The 24,868-nt window shown below is 40.0% G+C and overlaps 1 protein-coding gene across 1 annotated transcript in view; it reads right to left on the bottom strand.

Annotated features, from left to right (window-relative positions):
• LOC136855495 (zinc finger protein 609-like) overlaps positions 1-24,868 on the bottom strand; it is a 154,079-nt gene that overhangs the window by 34,108 nt on the left and 95,103 nt on the right. The window contains 5 exon segments of the mRNA XM_067132581.1: positions 22,400-22,929; positions 22,932-22,991; positions 22,994-23,137; positions 23,200-23,488; positions 23,491-24,259. Of these exon segments, the coding sequence (XP_066988682.1) occupies positions 22,400-22,929; positions 22,932-22,991; positions 22,994-23,137; positions 23,200-23,488; positions 23,491-24,195 (1,728 nt within the window). The 5' untranslated portion in view covers positions 24,196-24,259.

The following is a 24,868-nucleotide window of genomic DNA, read 5'->3' as shown; positions in this document are numbered from 1 at the left end:
ATTCATACTACGGTCACTTCTGATATAGCCTACGTGGTTATAAAAGCGTATGTATACGTTATAAGCAGATAAGCCTCAATATATTTTTTACTGTGAATTTATATAGGTTCTTAATTATTTAAAATCAGCTCAGCGGGTTTTTTTTAGAATTTGCTTACTTATGTGTTCAATAATTATAAAAAAATTTACTCTAATTACTTTCAAATAAACACCATATTCCTTGGAAGCTTGAATTTCAAGTTAATGGCCCTGTAGGCTTCCTTCATATAAATAACGTTTCTCTTCTGAGTAATATAATAATAAAAAATATTAATAATAAACATATAAAAAAAATAAACAAAAAGAGAAGCCAGTAATTTTACGGAAAATAACTACAAACAGCAAAATCCGAAGTGACCTACAAATTTACACGAGGGAAAGAGCAGAAATCACATGTAAGAAACAATATGGGGGGGTGCAGGGAGGAGGGAGTGGCCACCCACTACCCAATTTCACCCCCCTTCCCCCCACCAATCCCGACCCCAAGGAACTTTCTTTAATCTTTGCCCTGGGCCCAACAAACTCCCGACAATGACCCCTGCCGTCAGTGTATAAATGCACGACCTAAGGTCTCGCCCAGATGAAACGGAGGGGAGTGAGGGGGGGAGGGAGGGGGAGGGGATTTAAAAATGGGATGAGAAAAGGCGAAAAGGACGGTTTGTCATTAACTTCTCAAGATGATTATCGCCAAGGTGTGACTATTAGAAAGTTCCATGGTATGGCTCTAACTGGGAACAAGATAGTTTACATTCATACATAAAGCCTATATATTTACACACACACACACACACACACACACACACACACACACACACACATATATATATATATATATATATATATATATATATATATATATATATATATATATATATATATATATATATCTTATGTCCACAATGCCTGGAGGAAAAAAAAAGCTTGTTTTGATATTAGTAAGCATACAATGCCAACAGATACGTGGATAAGCATACTCTAGCTAGCAGACAAAACAATGATCACAATGTCCTTGAACAATTTAATTTGAACTCTCTCTCTCTCTCTCTCTCTCTCTCTCTCTCTCTCTCTCTCTCTCTCTCTCTCTCAGAATACAGAATGCCATCATCATAGGAAATGCTTTGCTTGTTACTCATCCTGTCCATTGGTGTGATGTTTTTGAGAAAAACCCTGACTCTGTCCACGTCCAAGATCTAGGAAAATTTGTACCGAAGACCACTGCGTATTAATACATGCACAATAAATACGCAAAACCATCATCACTGCGTATTAACTCGTACACAATAAATACGTATAAACTAGCTTTGCTTTAAAAGCAAGAACACACGTACTAGCATTTCCCAACTTTCACGAAGGGCGGATTTTAGAACTCCCATTCCGAGACTTTATTTTCCTATATATTTGTGCGAGGTTCAAGATACTGGTTACTCCTTCATCACTGGCACACACGTATTCAGTAAGCACTGCCGCAATGTATTAATACACGACGCGTATATAGATACACACAAACTGAAGCACTGCGCGGTTGCTTTTGACACAAACAATAAATGCGTCTTTGCTCAACAGGTTGCTTTGCAGGCTAACGACTCCAAAACACTGTTGACACTGAGGCACCAACAACAACACACTGCTAAGGCGACAAACAGATACACAAAACAGAAACACACACACACAAACCGTGGTGGCTGGTGTGTGTGTGTGTGAGTGAGATGGCCGTACCATGGTAGCTCACAAACGGCTCAGGGGAGCTCTTTCTCTCTCTCTCTCTCTCGCTTTGTCTCAGCCCACATCACACTCGAGGAAAAGCTGGTCTCAGGCCGACACTCCCAGCCATATTTCGATTCTAAGGCACTCAATTCGAAGGTTGGCACTAGATCTGGCCCACTAAGTCATCGTGGAAGGGCACGCTCGCCGTTTTCCCTCTCAAAAGAGCACTAAAGCGACGATCATTTGTGGAAAACTGCGCTTCGTCAACAGCTTAGTACTCGAGTACCTGAGAAAGTTTCGGCGACGTTTACCTCGCAGGCTTCTCCTTGCCACATGTCGCCATTCACAAACGCGCTCGCTGCTCCAATGAAAGCCTCCTTCGACTTCCATTTATTCTCTATCAATTCCGCGGCTGCAGAGCCAATGCATATCAAAAGTATCGCACACACACTCGCACTCTAAAAGCACGATCTTTATTCCTCCAGAAAAACGCTAGTCGGGAACTCTCTCCTCACACTGCCGATTTTTGCGTATCCGGTATTATCTTTAATAAACGTTAATCGCCGACACGCAAAGGCCCACTCCCTTCCAAAACTGAAATTAAACTAAAACAAAACGCGTCCGAGGCGACTGCAATAAAAAACACCGCGAAAACGAACGAAAAACCGTCGAAAGCGATTAATGAAACGGCATGATACAAATAGAAAAATCTAGTGATCTCACCCTCCCTCTCTTCCCCCCAACGCCTCCCCAGCCTTCCTCACCCAGCCGATATCACTCCTCCCCCGATCCCCCTCCACATCCCGTTCGCCCCCAACGGTTGCCAGACATACACTACATAGGTGGAACTTGTGTCGGTAATCAGGCTATTATCAGTTCCTACTGCAGGTGTGTTCTCGACCCCCGTAGGTAAAAGGTAAAAGAGGCAGGTACAGCGCACGTACACACATACAAATACACGCGCGTGCACGTTATAATAAAAAAAAATGGCGGCCGAAACTTGGGGAAATTGCGTGCGAAATGAACAACAGAGTAAAAGTGTGCTAGGAAGGAGTTGGCTGTGTAGAAGAGATGGAGAACGTTGGATGACGTGGGGGAGGGGGGGAGAACCATCACTAGCAACCCCCCCCAACAAATTAGTTGTGAGAAACCCCCTTATTCCGACAGATAACTCTCAGTTAGCAGTAAAAACCGTGTTATTTAACAACACCCCGTTTGGGATGACGACGGTTCTCCTCCTCCTACGGGCGCGAGGGGTTCCCTGGCCGGACGAGAAATGCGCGTCCCTGGGACCTACCTCTAGATAGATGGAATCCTTCCTTAGGACGAAGTCCCAAATGAAAATGACTGTCCCTCGATATTGGATTTAGGAGGAGGGGAAAATTACAGACGGGGCGCCGGTATATAATCACTAAAAGTGATCAGTAATCAGACTTTGCTTTCTCGCAAAATACTTTCCTACTTATGTTCGTAACTCGATTTTATTGTGCGACTACATTTTATATGGCAAAAAAAAAAATCTAATTCTTAGTAAGTTCATTTTTATTATTAAGAAGTTTGGAATAAAATAAAAATATACGTAATAACTATCTTCTTTCTGAAGACAGGTCAAAATCAGTTGACCTTACGGGGGATTGTTATAACAGCAACCATGAAAATTTACATTATATAACTATACACTATATATATAATTATAAACCTTTAGCCCATGAATCATCTACATTGCCACTACAGCTGTGGCATTACAAGAAAATAACGCTCGTTCCTAAATTACTTTTCTTCAATTTTACTGCTCGTTTTATTACACTTGTTCCCGACAAAAACAAAAATTGGTTGCTGAAAAATAATCATTTTCCACTTATAAAGGTAACATTACATTTACTATCATGAAATTAATGATAAATTCAATAAAAGCTCATACTCTCTTTTTCTTTTCGAAAAGTGGATGGCAAACATAGTACTATCATATACTCTATAGGTCTAGGCCAATAAAGGTTCGTTCATACGAATACATGTAAATACGAGAAACGAAATACGTACTGTCAACACAGCAGCTTCTCCTCCTAAGCAATAAAAAGCAACTACCATTTCCGCTGTTTTATTCCTTTTTTTTTTTTACATTTTCTTTTGCTAGTTGCAAGTGGCCACAACGCCGTAGCTGAACCGAGGAAGAAAAAAAAAACGGGTAGTTAAAAGCACAATTGCGTCTAATAGCTGGAACGACTCGTTATGCCTAATGAACACGCATCGACCAAAAAGCAGTTGTGATGAAGACGGCAAATTGCTAATGATGGATCCCTTTCTGGGTCTTCTAGCTGGGCTCGACGGCTGCGTTCCATAATACACCACTCCGTCACGTACTGCACAAAGTCGATGAGACTAAGAAAGCAATTGTAAAGGCGTACAGTACGTACGTACGTGCTCATACACCGACAGTTTTGTACATACCAACTCTGAACATTAAAAACCAATCACAGGTTCTTTGCTAACTGCTAAGTCCGTTTTGTTTCGTTCTTTGTTAGCTGCTAAATCCGTTTTGTTTCGTAAGTCCTGGTTTAATAAACTCGGTCTATTTTGGGCTTCAGGTCGTTCGAGTTGATTGGTAAAAATGAGGATCGTCTTCCCTTCCTACATTCCGATCTTTTTTGGGGGGGAAAAATTAGGCCTATCGTGAGCCTTGTCCTTTGGTCGATTTTTGCTCCGATTTCTCCAGGACCTGTATTATTTTTTTAACGACTTCACATACTTCATCTTTAAAGTGGGAAATAATTACCATTCCTTCGTTCCCAGTGTACACTATGATCATATTAAAACAGCTGTGATAAGTTACATGTTCACCAATCTCTCTCTCTCTCTCTCTTAATCGATGGATTTTCCAAATGCCTCTGTTGATCTATCTAGCAAGTATGAACATGGTTCTCCGGCCACTGTTCTGACTCGCAGCTGTGTGTGAGAGAGAGAGAGAGAGAGAGAGAGAGAGAGAGAGAGAGAGAGAGAGAGAGAGGCAGCAAGCGTTCCAAAGAGCCAAGTATACCACTGCATCGTTACCCTACAGAGAGAAAAAAGGAAAATAAACCACGTTCACACTTCGCAGCCTTAAAAATAACGCAGTTGACGAAAATAAACAATGTTCACATTTCTTAGCCTTAATAAAAGCAAGCCGATTGTCCCTTAAACAGTAAATACAGTGGAAATTATGACTGAAGGGCTTGGTGAAATGCCTTCACTTATTCCCAGAAGGTTCTCTGCAAATCAAGTTACACTGGAACTCCACATCCCAAACAGTACCATACAATAGAACTAGTAGTCTCTACAAAACAATGACATATCGCGGGACGCGATCAGAACAGCGACAAAAGAAAATGGAAAGCTGAGAGAGAGAGAGAGAGAGAGAGAGAGAGAGAGAGAGAGAGAGAGAGAGAGAGAGAGAGTCCTCTATGTACAATGGAAAGGGGTAAGAGAGGGTCATTCATAACTCACGCCTGATCTGCTATTGTCTGGGACGTCAAAGTCCTGAACGACGGATAAAGGCGAAGTTAAAAAGATAATGAGAGAGAAAGAGAGAGAGAGAGAGAGTAAACCCATACCATTATTTAACAAGCTTGATAAGGAGGGGGAGAAAACAGATCTATGTGCGTGTGTGGTGGGGGGAGGGGGAGTTAAACAATAATATATTAATTCCCCGCTCTATTCTTTTCCTTCACACATGCGAGGAAAACGGAAAATGGCGTAAAAAAAAAAAAAAACTCACAGAACAGATTTCAAGCTAGACCCCGTCCACAACATTCTCACTCCCGGCTGAAATATTCATCTAGGCTAAGCGAGAGAGAGAGAGAGAGAGAGAGAGAGAGAGAGAGAGAGAGAGAGAGAGAGAGAGAGAGACTAGCACACTTGAGCTCGCATGAACGTTAGGTCTAGCGTGTGATAAAGAACGGGGCTTTTAATAATAAAGTCATAGCAACACTTTATTCTTCTAAGCACTTAACCGAACACCTAATAGAAGTGCCGGTTTGCCTAGCTTCTACAAATACCACAAAGCCGCCCCGGCCCCTCCCCCCCTCTCAAATATGTGAGAAATGGAGGGTAGACCAATGCGACAGCGCGCAAGAGCGCCTTTAATCAATCTGCACGACCCCGTGACAAATTTTCCTCCTTAATTGTCTGTCGGCACGCCAACATGGATGGCTGACATCACCTTTTATGCTCCATCGCCTCGCGGGGAAAAAAAAAAATTGCCTTCTTGAAACATAATCCGTAACGCTAGAGGCCAGGGAAGACCAAAAATAAATAAATATATAAATAAATAGTTACACTACACGCAAACAGTACTCCAAGGAAAATGGAAATAGGAACGTGGAACAAAAATAGCAAAACGTACTTAGAGGGGCAATACCTCCGCCTACGTCAATTCCTGTAAATTCTTATAGACCAAATGGGTTAGACGACGAAATCCATTCGAAATCTTATAGCTTAAGAGGCGACGTAACTCCCACCCCGACTTTCTTTGCTCAAGGAAATATTAAATTCAATTTGTAAGTCTAAAGTAACGGTGGGTCAGGTTTGCGTCTACAAGTCTGAAACAAAAATCTGCAGCAAGAGTGAACAATGCACCTTCTCCGTAAGGTCTCGCTCTCTCTCTCTCTCTCTCTCTCTCTCTCATAAAACTTTCGCACAAATCCACAGATAAATTTCAGTGTGATCCTTCTGATAACCAGTCTGACAAACCAAAACGGGAACATGGCCTCCTTACGCCCCTGAAAGTGAGAAGAAAAACTCACGGAAATGGAATAATAGATCAGCCACATACGCCGATATGATAACGTGAAATTAAGGTGAAAGATAATGGTGGAATAACACATGCGTCTAAGATTACCGACCGTAATTTCTGATAAGGTCTGTCGTGTCAGCTGCGCGATAACGCGAATTGGACTACTTCAAGATTATCCAGCCGTCTTCTGAGCTGTTATCTTTTCTGACAAATATATTCATATACACGATCTCTCTCTCTCTCTCACGCAAACAATATTTACTACAGTCCAATTCAAGCTGATCTTGAAAAAAAAAACTAAAACAATAAATAAAAACAAAATAAAAAAATAAGCTACTACTCTTTTATAAAGCAAAAAATTAACACGTCAGAGGACGCATCATTTATTAATCAACTCTTTCTGCACTTCTTTTTGGGTCGTGGAAAAAAAAAAAAAATAAATTGGGCCCAAGCAACCAACCTTTCAGGATCCATCAGCATTAGATAAACCAAGATAGCATATATTATTGCTGGCGTCTCTCAAAGCCACGTTGATTCATAAACCTTCCCACTACTACAGCCTCGCTTTGAAAACGGAGCTAACGTTACGGTTTAACGAAAATAAATAAGAGTAAAATAAACAGGGCGCCAACTCTTCATCGCAGAATCCCATTCCCCTGAGGGGATAACCCCTCTTACCCTCCCCTATGCCCTGCGTCCCTACAGAGGCCCCACCACCAGCATCTACTCGCACACAACAGGACCCTTCTTAATATAATGTATCCCTTAGTACCAGGCCTGGGGGTAGGAGGAAACATATACCAAACCTACGCCAGTGTAGTCTCTCTCTCTCTCTCTCTCTCTCTCTCTCTCTCTCTCTCTCTGAGGACTCAATAATCTTGCAGTGGAAAACTTTCATTCTATAGGAAATTCCAACTCCTTCATTGGCTTAAAAAGACCACTCGTGTGATTTCCGTCTGCGATCTTTTCTCTTCCTTTTAAGTCAAGTCATTCATCTCGTGGCCATCGCGCAACATGGAATCAGGTTCTGGCTGATACAGAGAGAGAGAGAGAGAGAGATCCACCACATGAACAAGATAAAGGAAATAGCAACATACCCAACGAACGCGTGAAAATACAAAGAGCGGTTTAAAAGACGGTAAGGAAATACCACATAAAACAATACGAAATTCAGTATATGAATTTCTTACCAATAACATTATGGTTAATTTCTTAACTGCGCCTTTTTAATAATGAAAAACTCTCGTTACATTATTAAGATATAAAAACAAAGTGCCGAATAAAGTGGAAGTATGTCCTCAAAGCCTATTATATTACCAGCAAACCCCTTCACTTCAAAGAGATGTCAAGAGAATGTGCCACCAACATGTCTCTTTCTTCTCTCTTTATTTTATCTCTTTATTCACTCGCAGGAGTCACGTCACTCTTCCACTTAGGTCCTATATAATTAGCGCTTCCATCAACCAAATCATGACATCCCACTTTCCTCTCTCTCTCTCTCTCTTCCTCTCTCCCATTAGCCGCAGATTAATTCAGAAGTCCCCAAATCAATTCGAAAATGACGACTTAATTACGATCATTCCCTCCTCCCTCCCCTCCCCTTCTTCCTCCCGAAGCATCCCCCCACCCCTTACTTAAATAAAATAATTGCCAGCAATCACAAGATTAAGTATTATCCACCCACTGATATTCGACCGGTTGCAATTAAGCTTCGTATCGGCTCGTCATATATGGAAGGCTTCGTTGTACGCAGAGCATCGCTCGGTTTCCTAAATAGCTTCGTTCAAATTGCCATCAGGCATTGGCGTTGTATCGCATCTAATGGCTAACAAAGCCGGGCGATTAGTTCGGCTAACTATCGCTCTATTTTATCTGTTTTCAATTTGCCGGGAGATTTTTTCCATTTTTATTTTTTAACGCAGAGATTCGTCCTCTCTGCAATGCAAATCCTCGGACAAAGCTGTGCCTTTCCAATCCGCCTCTAATCTTGCATGATTAATGCGATCAAAGTTCGCCTAATCCGCACAAAATCCCCACGGGGAGTCGAATTCGCTCCGACCTGGCGACGCAGGGTACGAAACCAATAGGAAACGGACGAAAGTCAGTAAAAATCACGCCCGGAAGAGATCTTTCCGGTCATTTTCCACAGCCGAAGACCATTTTCCATAATTGTTGGTACGCTTCACCCAATCCTGACGTTTAACAAAGGAAGGCAGGAATGCAAGCACGCGTGTAACCAGTCAAGTATATTCGTAAGATATCTCTTTACAAATTTATTATGATTAACTATAAAATATACGTAAACTTCTAGCTAGGAAAAAAGAAAAAAACCACTTGTTTGTGCTCATCCAGTTTTGCATAAACCATCGGTCTAACGAGCTTACCAAACCACATCATCTAAATATTAATGAACAAGTTATCACTTTATGACCTGCTCGGCCCGCCTAAGTGATGGAAAGGTATTAAAATTACAGGTGGCCCTTCATGCATGACAAGCCATAATGTAATTACTAATTTAACAAGTTTTTAGTCCCAAACTCTGGCTTTAAAATGTCTGTAACGTAAGATTTTAGGCTAGGAAATATTTTTAAAAGGTTATCAAAACGAGATTTCTAAATGAACGTCTATCAAACGTAAAATTTACGTGTAGTTTCAACAGATTTTCAAAATATCTATGAAAATAAACTTTTTCCATAATCTCTTCAAGAATAAATGTTTTTACTAATTTAAAAGGGTTTAAAAAATCAAAATCAGTTGTTGAAATGTCTGTAAAGTAAGATTTTAGACTGACAGAATATTTTTAAAGTTATCAAAACACGATTTCTAAATGAACAACTAAACACAAAACTCAAGTGTACATTATACCATTGTTTTCAAAATATCTATTAAAATACATTTGTTTTATCAGTAATCTCTTCAGAATTTCCCGTCAGCTCCACAAAAGCTTTGCGTACAACTTCCTTTGGCTGGCACTTCTAAGAATAACATTGGTCAACTATACCACAAAGAAAGGGGCATGGCGTTCTTATCGTACCCACACTATGATATCCACAACGAACCCAGAATTCAACGCTCCGTCACATACCTACCACCACCATCTCTCTCTCTCTCTCCAAAGAAATGGTATGACAAACCCATACCACACGGGACAAACCATCCACAAGCGACTGAGAAAAGCAACGAAGGCGAAGTTCCTTTTGGTTGCTGTGGAATTTTCACCCTTACGGTCTAATCCCGATGTGCCCTTTCCGATATGGTACCGGGGCTTGGCATATCAAACGGGCTTCGAAATCAATAAAGTTGGAAATTACGATAAAACACAATTGGATTTCCTTCCCTACGCGTTCGCCGAACAACAAGTTGCTAAGCTTCTTCTTGACCCGAGAAGTCGTCCCTCCAGAGAGAGACTTTTCCCACACGGTCGAGAGCCCGCTGGACTCGCATAGGAATACCGCCCTTAAGGACGCGACTCGACCCCATCTATAGACCCTTTTAGCACGTAGCTCGGAGCAACACTCCAGTCACCGCCGACCCCGTTAGAACAAACCACCTGTTTACAATCGCAATGTATATCATTAATCAATTTACAAGACTTGAATTAGTCGCTTAATGCTATCAAACTATAATCTGGTATGTAGATCTCATGACGGGTTGATGGCCCCGGGGGGAATGGAGTCCCACTCAATGGGGGGAAGAGGTCTTCCTTTTTTATTTTTTCTAATGGATTTGGTGCTTGCACGAGACTTAGTTCTTCTATTCCCTCGCTTTTATTTCTCCCATCTATTATTTTTTTCCCATCCTTTCTTTACAAAAGCAGCGGTAGCATGAAAATAACAGAGCCGATATTCGATAAAAAAAAATAATAGGGAAGCTTTTTCAGATGAATATCTTCTCTCTCTTTCCGATGCTTTTATCGTTAAGATGAATACAAGAAAAGCAATCTGCGGAGAGAGAGAGAGAGAGAGAGAGAGAGAGAGAGAGAGAGAGAGAGAGAGAGAGAGAGAATGAACTTACACAGAAGCAACCAATTGAGAGAGAGAGAGAGAGAGAGAGAGAGAGAGAGAGAGAGAGAGAGAGAGAGAGAATCGTCATGATAACCACCATTAATAGAACAATAAAACAAGAATGAATATGAAGAAGAACAATCAACGAAGAGAGAGAGAGAGAGAGAGAGAGAGAGAGAGAGAGAGAGAGAGAGAGAATCGTCATGAAAGCCACGAATAACAGAACAACAAACTAGAATGAATATGAAAGTGAACATTCAACGCAGAGAGAGAGAGAAATCGTCATGATAACTACGAATAATACAACAATAAACAAGAATTAATATGAGAGAGAGAGAGAGAGAGAGAGAGAGAGAGAGAGAGAGAGAGAGAGAGAGAGAGAGAAAAATTTCTAACACAGCAAAATGCTGACAGGTGCCTACACTACTTACACATACACCGGACTCCGCCTCCCGTCACCCAGTGTGTCATTATTTACATACAAAAGGCTTAAGCCGATGGAATCTGACAGCACATTACAATAGGACGCACTGCGCGCTGATCGATATCTGATCACAGGACGAAGAGGGGGGGAGGGGGAATAGTCCTAAAACAAATAATATATATATATATATATATATATATATATATATATATATATATATATTACTAAGGACCTCATTCAAACTGGATGGTATCTAACGGAGTATTTATTCAGAAAAAGTTACAAGCTTTCTTGGGCAAACAGTCCACATTAACAAGTATCCGTGTACTTGTTAATGTGGACTGTTTGTCCAAGAAAGCTTGTAACTTTTTCTGAATAAATACTCCATTAGATACTATCCAGTTTGAATGAGGTCCTTTTAGTAATTCTACTAATGCACAGATCAACTGTGTATGTGATAAAGTTAATATATATATATACACATACATACTCGTACATACATATACACACGTGTATGTACATCACTTCACACTGAACCCACTTTACTTCGGGAAAAATTTACACCCAAGGGAAAACTATATCTGACAAGCGAATCCGCCCGGCCGGGCTTCGAACCTGGGACTCGTGCAGGAATATGCATAATTCCGTAAATCATGACAAATTACGAAGACCAAGAAATTACGGGGGAAAAAAGTCAAGCAAGCAAAAAAAAATATAAAAAAAAGAGCAAGCAAGCTATCTCGTCACTTCGTCGAACAGAGTTACAGGAACTCGATTCTCCCCCGTCCGAATGAATGCGCTTTCACTCCCGCAAAGCAAAGGGGAAGCTTTGTTTAATTCCTGCTCCGCTGCATACGTAACCTTGTTCTCAATCACCAGTAGATGAGAACTGGGTTCTTGAAGTCCAAGGCTGTGCGGCTGAACTGGATTGAAGTCGGGGAGTACGAGTGTGGCTTGGGAGTCAATCGATCAATCAGTCGAGAAGTTCTGTGAAGTCGGAAACTAAATAGATAGGTCAAGTATCAAGGAGTGCGCTGAAGTTTGGGCAGCGAGAAGTCGCTGGGAGATTTGATAGGCTGAGAAGAACCAGGGTTATAGTTTTCTCTCTCTCTCTCTCTCTCTCTCTCTCTCTCTCTCAAAACGGAAGCATTATATAGTTCCGTTTCCAAACAGGTACACGTAAAACATATTTCATCTCAAAAATATATAATTTTCTTATGAGCAAGCTTCAATATAAGTGCAAGCAACAATTATCCTGCCACCGATATTTGCGCGCGCACACACACGCACAGAGAGAGAGAGAGAGAGAGAGAGAGAGAGAGAGAGAGAGAGAGAGAGAGAGAGAGAGAACATTATGATATTTACATCCACATTTTACGACCAATAGCTTGACCAGAACTCACACACGCGTAAACTTTTAATAATAACAACGCTTCAAAATAATAATAATTTGAACGGCGAGTAAAATGTCTCGAAAATGTTCCCTTTGTCAACTCTACCGCGCGATAGTTGCCAGACGCTTCCATGCACGATTTCCCATTTATACCGCGCTCTCTTCTTCCACTCTCCACCACCAAACGTTAATGTTCTTTTTTCTTTTCTTTCATTTATATATCTCCTCCACTCAACATGGACACCATTCACACTAAAACTCCTCTTTTCCTCTTTCTCTGTCTCTGCTACCACCAATAAAAGGCGAACATAGAAAAAAAAAGAACAATACGTCTACACAAATGAAATTCACTTAAGATTCCTCGGGTGCGTTTTATCCAACATTTCTGAGTCGTAAATCTTTCGACGCAGTAAGGTCGATTGTCTTATGAATCAACGCGTGAACAACGACCTTACGGTCGCGTTTCTTTCTGTTAAGAATGCCGTACATTCAGTGAAACCGATAATAAGTCTTGACCAATGTTTTGTGATGGGAAACACAAATTGATACCACAGAGAGAGAGAGAGAGAGAGAGAGAGAGAGAGAGAGAGAGAGAGAGAGAGAGATTGTAACAAACTGCGTTAAATCATAGTTGTGTATGTAATATACAGTATAATAAAATTCATGGAGAAACATCACGCGAAATCAAGGCTATGTTATACATAAGAAATATATTATCATTAAATATATAAAAATTTTCCAGTAGAATACTCTTTAATGATCTGAATTCATTAACATATTTTTTTTCCAAACCAACCTTTCGTCGAGTTTTCAAATACGAAGTTAACAAACCGCTGAACTTTTTACATTCAAAGGGTCACAAATTTCAACTAAAATACGCGCGTGCACGCACATCCACAAAAAAAAAGAGGGCACAAGATTTAACAATTTTAACTCAGAACAAAATATAAACGTAGGAACTGCCAATAATAACGACACTCGAATTAGAACCATGTTGGAATATTCCAAGTGAATAGAGAGGGGGGAGGTTAGCGTTGGTACCACTGGGGAAGGGAGGGGAGGGGTTTGCAGAAAGTGCTTTTACCGCTTGCATGAATTGTGCCAGTTAATTATCTAATTGGTCACGCCATTCCCTCAGCAAATAGATACCTACGCTGCTACGTATTCAACACTACTGTATATATGCAGCGTGACAGACTGTTAAAATGAACTGCAATACCAGAATGGAAACATTTCTTGTCAGACTGTTCGCTGAAAATAAAATATAAACAAACAATTTAAAACGTACAGGAGAATGTTATGGTAAAACTTCAGTTGCATGTGTCAGTAATACACCAACTTGTGTGTATGTGTGTGTATTAATATATATAAATAATTACAGATTTATTAAAACGGCAGTGGTTTACGACGAATACAACCCAGAATTATTAAAATGACGCAAATAATAATTAGGAATTCACGAGTGGCTTCTAATCCCCATCAGAAGGAGTGGGATTAATGATGAACATTATATATACACTGTATATATATAATATATATATACTGTATATATATATGTAAGTATGTATGTATATATATATACATAGTCTGCCGGTATCAAGTTCCGTGTGGATATTAAGAGGGGGCATGTACAACTGGGAACGAGAGAGAGAGAGAGAGAGAGAGAGAGAGAGAGAGAGAGAGAGAGAGAGAGAGAGAGAGAGAGAGAGGAAACTGATAACGGATGAAGTGCGGAAAAAACCTGATGATGAAAACTCTCTTTTTACCCTCTGATTAAAACCTACCCTTGGTTTCCCACACCTGAGGCATCTATTAAAACTAAGAAAGAAATAGTGAGTTTTTTGTGAATGAATAAATAAAAAAAAATATCAATTTAATGCTTTGACATTTTCAACCTTCCCTCGTGCTTCCCTGAGAGAGAGAGAGAGAGAGAGAGAGAGAGAGAGAGAGAGAGAGAGAGAGAGAGAGAGAGAATGTTTTTGCAAGATGCTACCCACTGGATCTATGTGCTACACGACCATTTGCCTTAAATGAACGTGTTCTCTAGTTAAATCATTCTGAACAAAAAGGTTCTATTTTACCCTCAGCCATATCGTTTATTTTGACAATATTTATTCCCGCGTAAACATATTTTGATTTTTCTAAATGCGCTGTTGTAGAGTATTAAGGAATGGGCAGATGAATGTTTTATATTATAATCTATCTTGGTTTACGGTTTTGAAGCAATGAGTACAACGAATACTTTAATATTTTTTAAAAAGGTTTATCTTGGTTTGTTTATTTTAAGATTCCTTCTATAACATTTTCCATGAAAATACTTTATTTGCACGAAAAGCAACAATTAAAACTGTGTAAAGTCCTTCAATGCATATCCTTATTGCTATTCACTGTTCAAATGGTCAATTTTATATATGGATTACCTCTGATACAGGGTGTAGTATAATTCACAAGGGCGCATGTGATAAAATACAATGAAAAAGAGTGCAAAGCTCACATTTTTAGACAAAAATAACACGTAATGATACATACTTTTCAACTGATTATTATTATTATTATTATTATTTATTATTATTATTATTATTCTTTGGGTATAGGCCCCTCTTTCAAAAGTGTTGTTGAATATGATGGCAGCCTTGGTTGCATTAATCTTGTAGATCATTCGTTCAGCTCTTTTAATTAAGTCTTTTTTCTTCTCCAGCAACAGAATTAAGTGCCAAAGTTCATTGCAGGGATTTTTATTTATAAAAATGTCCAAATGTCGATGGTTAGTGGAAATGCCGAGGGCGGGGTACAAAAAACGCCCTCGGAATTCCCACTAACCATCGACATTTGGATATTTTTATAAATAAAAATCCCTGCAATTTACTTAATTCTGTTGCTGGAGAAGAAAAAAAGACCAAAGGAAGAGTTGGAACGAATAATCTACAAGATTATTATTATTATTATTATTATTATTATTATTATTAAAATACTCATATTAGCATGAGTTTTAAAATAGAGACGCAAATCCACAGATATGTATAGTGTACATATTTTAAAGATAAATCTGTACAGATTTACCTTTAAATATATGTACATATACATAACTGTGGATTTGACTCTATTATTATTATTATTATTATGAGTCAGATGGTAGAACAGAGTTCAAAATGATACCATTATTATTATTATTATTATTATTATTATTATTATTATTATTTTGAGTCAGATGGTAGAACTGAGTTCAAAATGATACCATTATTATTATTATATTATTATTATGAGTCAGATGGTAGAACAGAGTTCAAAATGATACCATTATTATCATTATTATTATGAGTCAGTTGGTAGAACCGAATTCAAAATGATACCATTATTATTATTACTATTATTATTATGAGTCAGATGGTCGAACCGAGTTCAAAATGATACCATAAGCCCAAGTTTCGTATGTCAACAAGATAACGACATAATTATGTCCTGAACACATCCTTGTCACAACCCCTAAGATAATAGGGCGTGACTGTCAGCTGGGCTCCTGTGGGCCCCAGAAGAATTGGAGGACCCAGACCTACTTGAATGAAGACTATGATATGTGAAGATTAGTGGATATTTGTGGAAGGAAAGGCACAGAATGACATGGCTGGCAGACTTTCAGAAAGGCCTCTGAGTCAGGTGCGAGAATTGAACAGGATGCTGTAATCCTTCAACATAAACTTTAGACAGTTTTTATAAAGCCTTATATATTGGTTTTCAAAAAACAAACTAGGTAATTGTGTGAAATACAGAAACATAATTTACAGGTTTTTATGTTCCATAAAATCAAAGTTTGTTGGCAATGACGTCATTCAGTTCAAAATAAATCTTACCACACCTAATGTGTATACAACCAGGTCAAAACTAAACAGGTTTAGCTATAAAGGTTTTCTTTCCACCTACCACAAATATGTAAACATAATACATTTTCAAGGGATAATTTTACACAGTTTTAATATTTTTATCTTTAATTCAAAAAGAAAAGAGGTAAATATTTTCCCCATACATCACCAACAACTGTCTTTGGCAACATTTCCTGTCAACTGGTTTAAAAAAAAAAAACTAAAAACATGAAATTAATAATTTCTCTTTCTTTGTTTCCCTCTCCACAGATTCTCTGTCCTTCACGCTAATCAAAAATAATCTCCTTTCTTCATTTGGGGAAAATGAAGTTTGTTTATCATCTTTCAGCTCCTCCTAAAACCCAGAAATAAATAACCGAAGAGGAATGGGGAAGGAAAAAGGACTCTCTCTCTCTCTCTTCTCAACCCTTCTCGCTGTCTCTCAAACGACAGCTATAAAACAAAGTGAATTCACATAAATATCTCGAAGAAGAAAAAAAAATCGAGTTCCTCTGAGAAACGGTACGAAACATTTTGGGAACCGAGTGAAAACGCCCTGAGTCTTGGCAACACGACCGCCACCCCAATCTCGGAGGCTGGGCCACGGATGGAATTGGTAGGGGAGTGGTGCTAGGACGGGCGGGGGGCGGGGGGTTGTAGGGAGGGGAAGGAAAGGAAGGCTTAAAGAACCTAACCCACCAGGAAAAAAAGGGTCTCCAGATACCGGCTCTTATTTACTCCTTCCCCAAGGATCAAAATTCCTACCACCATCTTCGTGGGTATCACCAGTATCTCTCTCTCTCTCTCTTCTCTCTCTCTCTCTCTCTCTCACAACCAGTCATCTTTATTTCTAATATTCTTCAACTTTTTCCTGACAGAAAATAAGTTTGGCTTCCGCACTTAAATTTTCTAATGTGGCTTGCTCCATATAATTATGTTTCATCTTTTTCTTAATAATAATAATAATAATAATAATAATGAATCTTCAAATTGCACATCGTCTACATGATGAATTTAGTTAATCACATATAACTACAATTAGACGTCGCTGTATATATTACTCCCAATGCAAATTTTAAAAGTATGAAAAAATATTATAAAGAACTGCTCTAATATTTTTATATATACAAAAATGACCTACACAAATAAAACAAAAAGCGGAAAGAAAAAAAAATAGTAATGGAATTCTGAACACTAATTGGGAAAGCTCGAAATTGACCGGCTCTGTAAAAATAAAATCTATAAAAAAATCTATCTTCAATTTTCTCACAAGCAGAGACGGGATCTCTCTCTCTCTCTCTCTCTCTCTAAGCTGCCTTACATACGTACTTGCAATGAGGATGATTGATTTATGAGTTTCGTGGCGTCGCCACAACAATAGACCAGGCAATTATTTAAAAGTCATGTTCTTGCAATATGCATAAAAAATATGTGCGGAAAAAAAAAAAAACGTAACGGGAAATTTTACTAAAAAATTTAAATCTGTAATAAAAATTAAAGTAACAAGATACTTTACTTATAATTCATATCTGTAGTAAAATAACTAACAAGAATTTTTTTTTTATTTCATAAATAAAAAAAAAGGTAGGGTATTTTTATCCATCTCAATACGGGCTAAGAGGAATAAAAAAAGAAAAAATAAAAAAAAATTTACAATAAAAATGAAAAGTACGAAAAATGTTATTTTTTTTACGGGTGAAAGAAAATTGAGGTGGCAATAATCGCGAGAAATTAAATTTTGATAAAAAAAAAGTTAAAAATAAAAAAAAAGGAAAACTGAGGTTGTAATAATAGCGAGAAATTAAATTTTGACAAAAGAAAAAATAAAAAAAAAAAAAAAAGTCCAACTAGCGCCAGCATGCCGGAAACATTAAAATAAAAAATCACAAGATGAAAAATCATAATAATTTATATAAAAAAAATCAAAATTCCAATTATGATCCACATGGCTGCGAGACATCTCGGAAATACTTTTCCACTGGGCACATAATTGTCATTATCAACCATTCTGGCAAGTCCCGGATGACAAGGAGAGAGAGAGAGAGAGAGAGAGAGAGAGAGAGAGAGAGAGAGAGAGAGAGAGAGATTGCTATCATCTGCGACGTCTCTAGCGAACGTTGGTCGTAACCCCTGTGACACGGAGCAGACCATTTTCGAATTTAAATGACCCGACCGTTAAGTCGTTTTTCCCGCTCGCTGAAACCCGGCAGTTTAAACCCGTCATCGTCTGGGGGTGAGAATTTTGGGTCTTATCTTGTGGGGAATTCGGGCTTTGGGCTCTATCTAATTTATTCGCATTCCTATTTTTTTTCTTTTCAAATTTGATGAAGGAAAATAAGGCATCAAAAGACTACAAGTTAAGCCAGAATCAGAATTAATCTTTTTGTTACACTCACTGAAAAAAAAATATATCTTCATCTTACACTGTTGATTACCGTGAAGACTTGTATATATATATATATATATATATATATATATATATATATATATATATATATATATATATAATATATATATATTAGAATCTGCTGGTCACTTTTACCAGATATGTATGTAATTTTAAATAACCACAATGCCCTCTTAACTTCTCGATTTCTTCACAGTTCGGAAACGCTTGTAGTGACTAAGCTTCTCTCCCTCCTCTACACACACATTTATATATATATATATATATATATATATATATATATATATATATATAATTTGTTTCCCAATGACTCATCAGATTTCTGCTAAAACATACTCAACCCCATTTACCTGCACAAAGCAAAGAGGTATTAGCTAGCTCATCATCCCCAACGGGAAGTGCAGATAATGTCAAAAAAGGGAAGACTTAAAAATCTTTCCCGCAACACTGCATTACTTTTCCCCTCCAACACCTTTCAAGTTGCGATTCCGCAACCAATGTCTTCGAGGTTTTCGTAAAATTCATTGAAAAATTTTATAAAAACCTCATATCATTAGGTTTTTAAAGAATCTGACATATAATATGGGATAGGTAGATATATGCTTGCTAGATATTCGTCATCGGGAGGCTACCGAGACGTATGGGTCTAAACAGAGCCGAGAATTCGAGCGAAACAAAAAGGAAATCGTCCGATATTCAGCGAAACAAAGTCGCCAGCTCTCCAACACACGCCACCAGCACCAATTACGCACGTCCGGCCGTGGATGAAAGACGTAACCCTCCCAAGCAAGACAAGTCTGAAGTAGAACATTATTACAGCTTCCTTTTACTTGAATTCATTGCTTTTCTCCTCCACTGAAGCCAACGTTCAACGCTCTCCTCAGCATGAACAAGATGGGGTGGAAACGTTTGTCATTTATAAGACGACAAACGAATGAAATGAGAGAGAATTTCGCTGCTTAAGTCGTCTTGTATCTAAATAATGTAACAGGTCACACGTATGCCCTTTTAGCTCCGGACACTCGACACCCGTTAAGCACTCGAACAAGCATGTTAAAGAGCTTACTTGTCCATTCTGTTTCTGAAATAAATATGCTCTCTCTCTCTCTCTCTCTCTCTCTCTCTCTCTCTCTCTCTCCGATTACGACCCGAGAGGTACTTTGACGTTTATTTACTCCTTCTCAAATAATGAGATAATGAAAGAGAATAATATGGAATAAATAATGTCGTTCTAGTTCTTTATAAACTTGCAATTATTCTCTTAGTTCCTTTAAGACACCATTTCGAAAATGCCTGCCATAAGTATAAATCATTATTCTAAATACTATTATCTCGCAAGTTCTCCTTTCCACAATGTTAATCAAACAATGTAGTCAATATTCGTCTCATCATGAGTCTACACCGCCAACTCCTTACCAGAGTCGAGTGCCTTCTGCACAAACAAAGGACCAAGCAGGGGCCATGCCTTGCATCTTCAGTGGGGTTGCCGAAAAAACCGATGCGCCCACGCACTAAAACACACAAAGCCCAATCATAAACAAAGAGGGGGAAGAAGGGAAGAACGCCCTCTTCAGTACTCTAGACAAAGCGAACGTTTCTGTCCAGGTTGTTGCAGCACGAATTTCGTCGTGCTTTTAAGAAAATACGATGAAAATTGTTGTTTTAATAATGACGATTTCGTCGTGCTTTTAAGAAAATACGATGAAAAATGTTTTTTTTAATATTGACGATTTCGTCGTGCTTTTAAGAAAAGACGACGAAAACTGTTGGTTTAATAAAGACGATTTCGTCGTGCTTTTAAGAAAATACGATGAAAATGTTTTAATAGTGACGATTTCGTCGTGCTTTTAAGAAAAGACGATGAAAAATGTTTTAATATTGACGATTTCGTCGTCCTGTTATGAAGAACGACGATGAAAACTGTTTTAATGATTTCGTCGTGCTTTTAAGGAACGACAATGAGAACTGTTTTAATACTGACGACCTCGCAGTGCTTTTAAGAAAAGACAATGATAATTATCATTGATTTCATGATGACTAGTTGTTCGTTTTCGTCTGAATTCAAATGGTGGATAATTCAGTGAATAACAAATGAAAAGTTTCGTCTTCCAAGCATAAAAATGATCATCATATCTGCTTTCAAAATACGTCAAAAGCAATGATCAAACTGTTCTATACCTTTTGCCAGAGGCTTAAAATTACATGAACATATACTATACTTAAATAAATCTTGCACAGCTTGCTATAAAAATGAAATAAAATTGATTAAAGTTTTTCAAACTAATATATATATATATATATATATATATATATATATATATATATATATATATATATATATATATATATATATATGTGTGTGTGTGTGTGTGTGTGTGTATTATGTGTGTGTGCGCGCGCGTGTGCTGGATCTGAGAAAACAGTGCTTTTAGGGGCACGTTAAAAAAAATAAACAGAAAAAAGCATTCAAAACGTATGTTCATTGATTTTCCCTAGAACAAAAGGCAACGACTTTTATTAGGATAAAAAGATGCGCCGGGAAGGAAGAAGGAAAATGGAAAATGAGAGAGAGAGAGAGAGAGAGAGAGAGAGAGAGAGAGAGAGAGAGAGAGAGAGAGAAGAATGATGATGATGAGGTAGAAATAAAAACAGGATAGGGGAAGGGGGGAAACACCGGAGCAATAAAAGACTTGATAAAAGGAACGAGAGTACAAGGGGAAGAAAACCCAGAACAGGGGGAACGAGAAATATTACTAGAGAACAAAGGAGCAGTAGAGGAGGGTAAGGAGGAAAACAAAAAATAAATAAAAGAGGGAAACAGTAAAATAGACAATCGACAAAGAAATGCAAAACAGAGAGAGAGAGAGAGAGAGAGAGAGAGAGAGAGAGAGAGAGAGAGAGAGAGAGAAAGAAGGAACGATTCCGATTAATAGTTCTGGGGAATCATCAGGAATTGAGACAAAAAAAAAATTCCAAGCCTCTGAGACAAAAAAAAAAAAAAAAAAAAAATATTCAAGCCTCAAAGGCGTCGATTTACTTGTAACACCTGACTAGCCACGCAGTCCTAAAAGAACTCCTTCCAGAAACTGGTTGTGGGAATCAACGAGCCACACAGAAGTTGATAATAATTGAGGAGTAACAGGAAGTGATCACCTTTTGTTATCCAGCCAGCTTAGCTGATTGCAATGTTTAATTTCCTGACTAATAATAATAATAGTTTGCAGTAGGTTTTACCTGCAGACCTTTTTGTTTATTTAAAAAAAAAAGTTCCAACTTGTAAACGTAACTGATTGTGACGTTTACAATCTCGTCAAGGGACTGGAATGTATGAAATATACAAGACTGAGTAATTAATATACTTAGTTTCGAAATCAGAATGATAATAATCTAATAAAGTGAAAAGATTAATAATCAAATTTGTACAGGAAACAGCTGGTATATGATGATGATTTTTCTATCTTTAAAATTCATAAATTTTATAGAATAAATGGGTAAAAATCATTGAAATAGAAATGAACAGGAGATACCTTTAAATATTCGGGTTTGAAGCAGCTAGTATATGATAATGGGTTTTTCTATCTTTGAAATTCATAATTATTATACAACAAACGTATAAAAATGACTGAGAGAGGAAGGGACAGATGACAACTTTAAACATTCGTGTGACCTAGGATAAAAAATCATTTACTAGAAAATAAATAAAAGGAATAAGAGATACATTTAAAATGCTCAACTCAGGTTGACCTAGGGTAAGAAACCATTCATTAAGAACTAAACAGAGACCAAACCAGGTCGAGTCCTACCTTCAGCCTTTTGGCAGGGGGCGGCGTCTCGCTCTTGATGGCGAAGGGACCGAGGGGCGTCGTCGCTCGGCTCGGAGAAGCCCCAGCGCCCCTCGGCTCCAACTTGACTCCGGCCAGAGGGGGCGGGGGCGAGGCGACGCTCCCCCCGGGGCCTATGGTCCCCGAAGCGACGGACCCCGGGGGCGTGTTCAGCTGAGTGGGGGGCGGAGGAGAGACGGTGCCATTGATGTCCTGCCGCCTCTTCTCCTTCTTGTGAGTCGCCCGGGGTTGGGGCTGCGGGCGCGGTCCAGCACGCCCATTCATTTCGCTATTCTCTAATTTGATGTGGGCGCCATTGTGATGGTGGCTGGGAGGCGGCGTCTGGGGCTGTGGACGTTGGGGAAGCTGCTGCTGCTGCTGCTGCTGCTGCTGAGACAGCTGCTGTGGCTGCGGTGGTCCCGGGGGGCCCTGCTGTTGCTGCTGCTGCTGTTGAGAGTGGAGGTGAAGGGGCGCCCCAGGGCTTCCGTGGGTCTGCTGAGGCGGTGGAGGTGGGGGCCTTGGCTCAGGTGGGGCGGGGGTCCCGGGACCAGGTCGGGCTTGACAATCATTAGCAGCCCCTGTTGTTCTTGGTGGTGGGCTTCGTCCTTTTGATTTTCATTTTGAGGCTGTGCTTGTCTTCAGGAGTCTGGTGCCCTGGTCCTACTCCTCCCGGCCCTCCCCCTCTCCCCTCCTCCTCCTCCTCCTCCTCCCCCTGCCCGCCTGCTGAGGCGTGGTGGTGGTGGTGGGGGCCGTGGCGGAGGCGGAAATGGTCGAGGCGGTACCTGACGAAGTCGCCGACGAAGACGACGACGAAGACGACGCGTTGTTGGCGTTGGAGGCGTGGTGGTGATGATGGTGGTGATGGTGGTGGTGGTGGTGTTGTGGCGGGGGGACGGCGGAGGAGCTCATTCTTCCCCCCCCGCGGTCGGCCTGGGCGATGTCTGCGTCGAGGTCAATGATTAGGTCTCCCACGCCCACGTCCCACTCCTGGTCATCGTACTCGAAGTTGGGCGGCTGCTGCTGCTGCTGCTGCTGCTGATGTCCTCCTCCTCCTCCGCCACCTCCTCCTCCTACCCCACTCCTCCTCCTGCTCCAGAGGACACGCCAGAAGACGATGACGCTGGGGCACCACCCTGCTGGTGGGGGATTCGTTGTGGTGGCGGCACCTGCTGGCTACTGCTGTTGCTGTTTCCGCTGCTGCTGCTGCTGCTGTTCCTTTGGCCCGCCGAATGGGCGTTGCTGTTACTTTGGTGATGCTGGGCGTACGGCGGCTGCTGCTGCTTGCCCTGCGGATACGTGGCGTTCTTCGAGTGCGCCTTCGTCGGGTACGAGGAAGCGTTGTGCTTCGGCGACTGGTGATAAGGGGCGGGGCCGGAGACGACCTTGCCGTGGGGTGGAGGGTAATGCGGGTGGTGGTGAGAGGAGACGACGGCGGGCGCCCCCGAAGAAGAAGAAGAAGAAGAAGACGTTCGATGGTGGCTCCCGAGGGGCGGCGGCTGTCCTCCCGCAGAAGGCGATGACGACGAGTGGTGGTGATGGGAGGCAGCGGACGAGGCGATGGAATGACTGCTGCTACTCGAGTTGTGGGCGGCGGGCGGCACGTTGGCGGCTTGCGACGGGTGGGTGGGGTGAGTGGTCGTGTGGGCGTGGATGGGCGCAGAGTGTGGGTGGGTGTTAGCTGTAGAAGCACCCGCGGAGCCAGCAGTCGCCCCGCTGAGGGTGGAGGGCGTCTGCTTGTTCCGGGGGGCGGTGGCTCCCTCCAGGGGTGTCTCGCGCATTACGGGCGACCCACCATCACGCCCTCGCCCCCCCTCGGCTCAACCCCGCACCGCCCATAATACCCTGAAGGAGAAATAAAGAAAAAAAATGAATAGCACACTCTTTAAAACACAACCTATTATAATCTACTCTCATCAACTCAAAGGAAATAATTTACAATAACAAAAATACAATTTGCTATAAATCCCATACCTTCAAATTTAATATCGTATCTGTCATTAACCAAAAAAATTAGATATTAACCAATTTAAGTTAAAATTGATATTAACCAATTTAACAATGTACCCTAAATAGTTTTTTTATTAGAAAAAGTATTACCTCATCAAAATCTTCCAATTAAAAATTTTAAACTATAATTTTCTTTCATATTGTATTTAAATTTATGCGCTTCAAAAACTCCTAATTTTCAATCTTTGACAATAATAAACAAAAAGGTAGATTAAATATCAATTGTCTGCGATTCAATTCTCCATAAAGAAATTACACAAGCCCGTAATTCCAAGCTATACAAGTCATTTTCATATTGAGAGAGAGAGAGAGAGAGAGAGAGAGAGAAGAAGAGAAAATTACATGACAAATTATCATACATTTAAAAACATAAACAATTAGTCTGATACAAAACAGCACCAGTGAATAGAGAGAGAGAGAGAGAGAGAGAGAGAGAGAGAGAGA

The sequence above is a fragment of the Macrobrachium rosenbergii genome, chromosome 31 (assembly GCF_040412425.1).
Source record: "Macrobrachium rosenbergii isolate ZJJX-2024 chromosome 31, ASM4041242v1, whole genome shotgun sequence".
Lineage (NCBI taxonomy): Eukaryota > Metazoa > Arthropoda > Malacostraca > Decapoda > Palaemonidae > Macrobrachium > Macrobrachium rosenbergii.
Note: the sequence above shows the minus strand (reverse complement) of the source record. Positions and strands in the feature narration are given on the sequence as shown.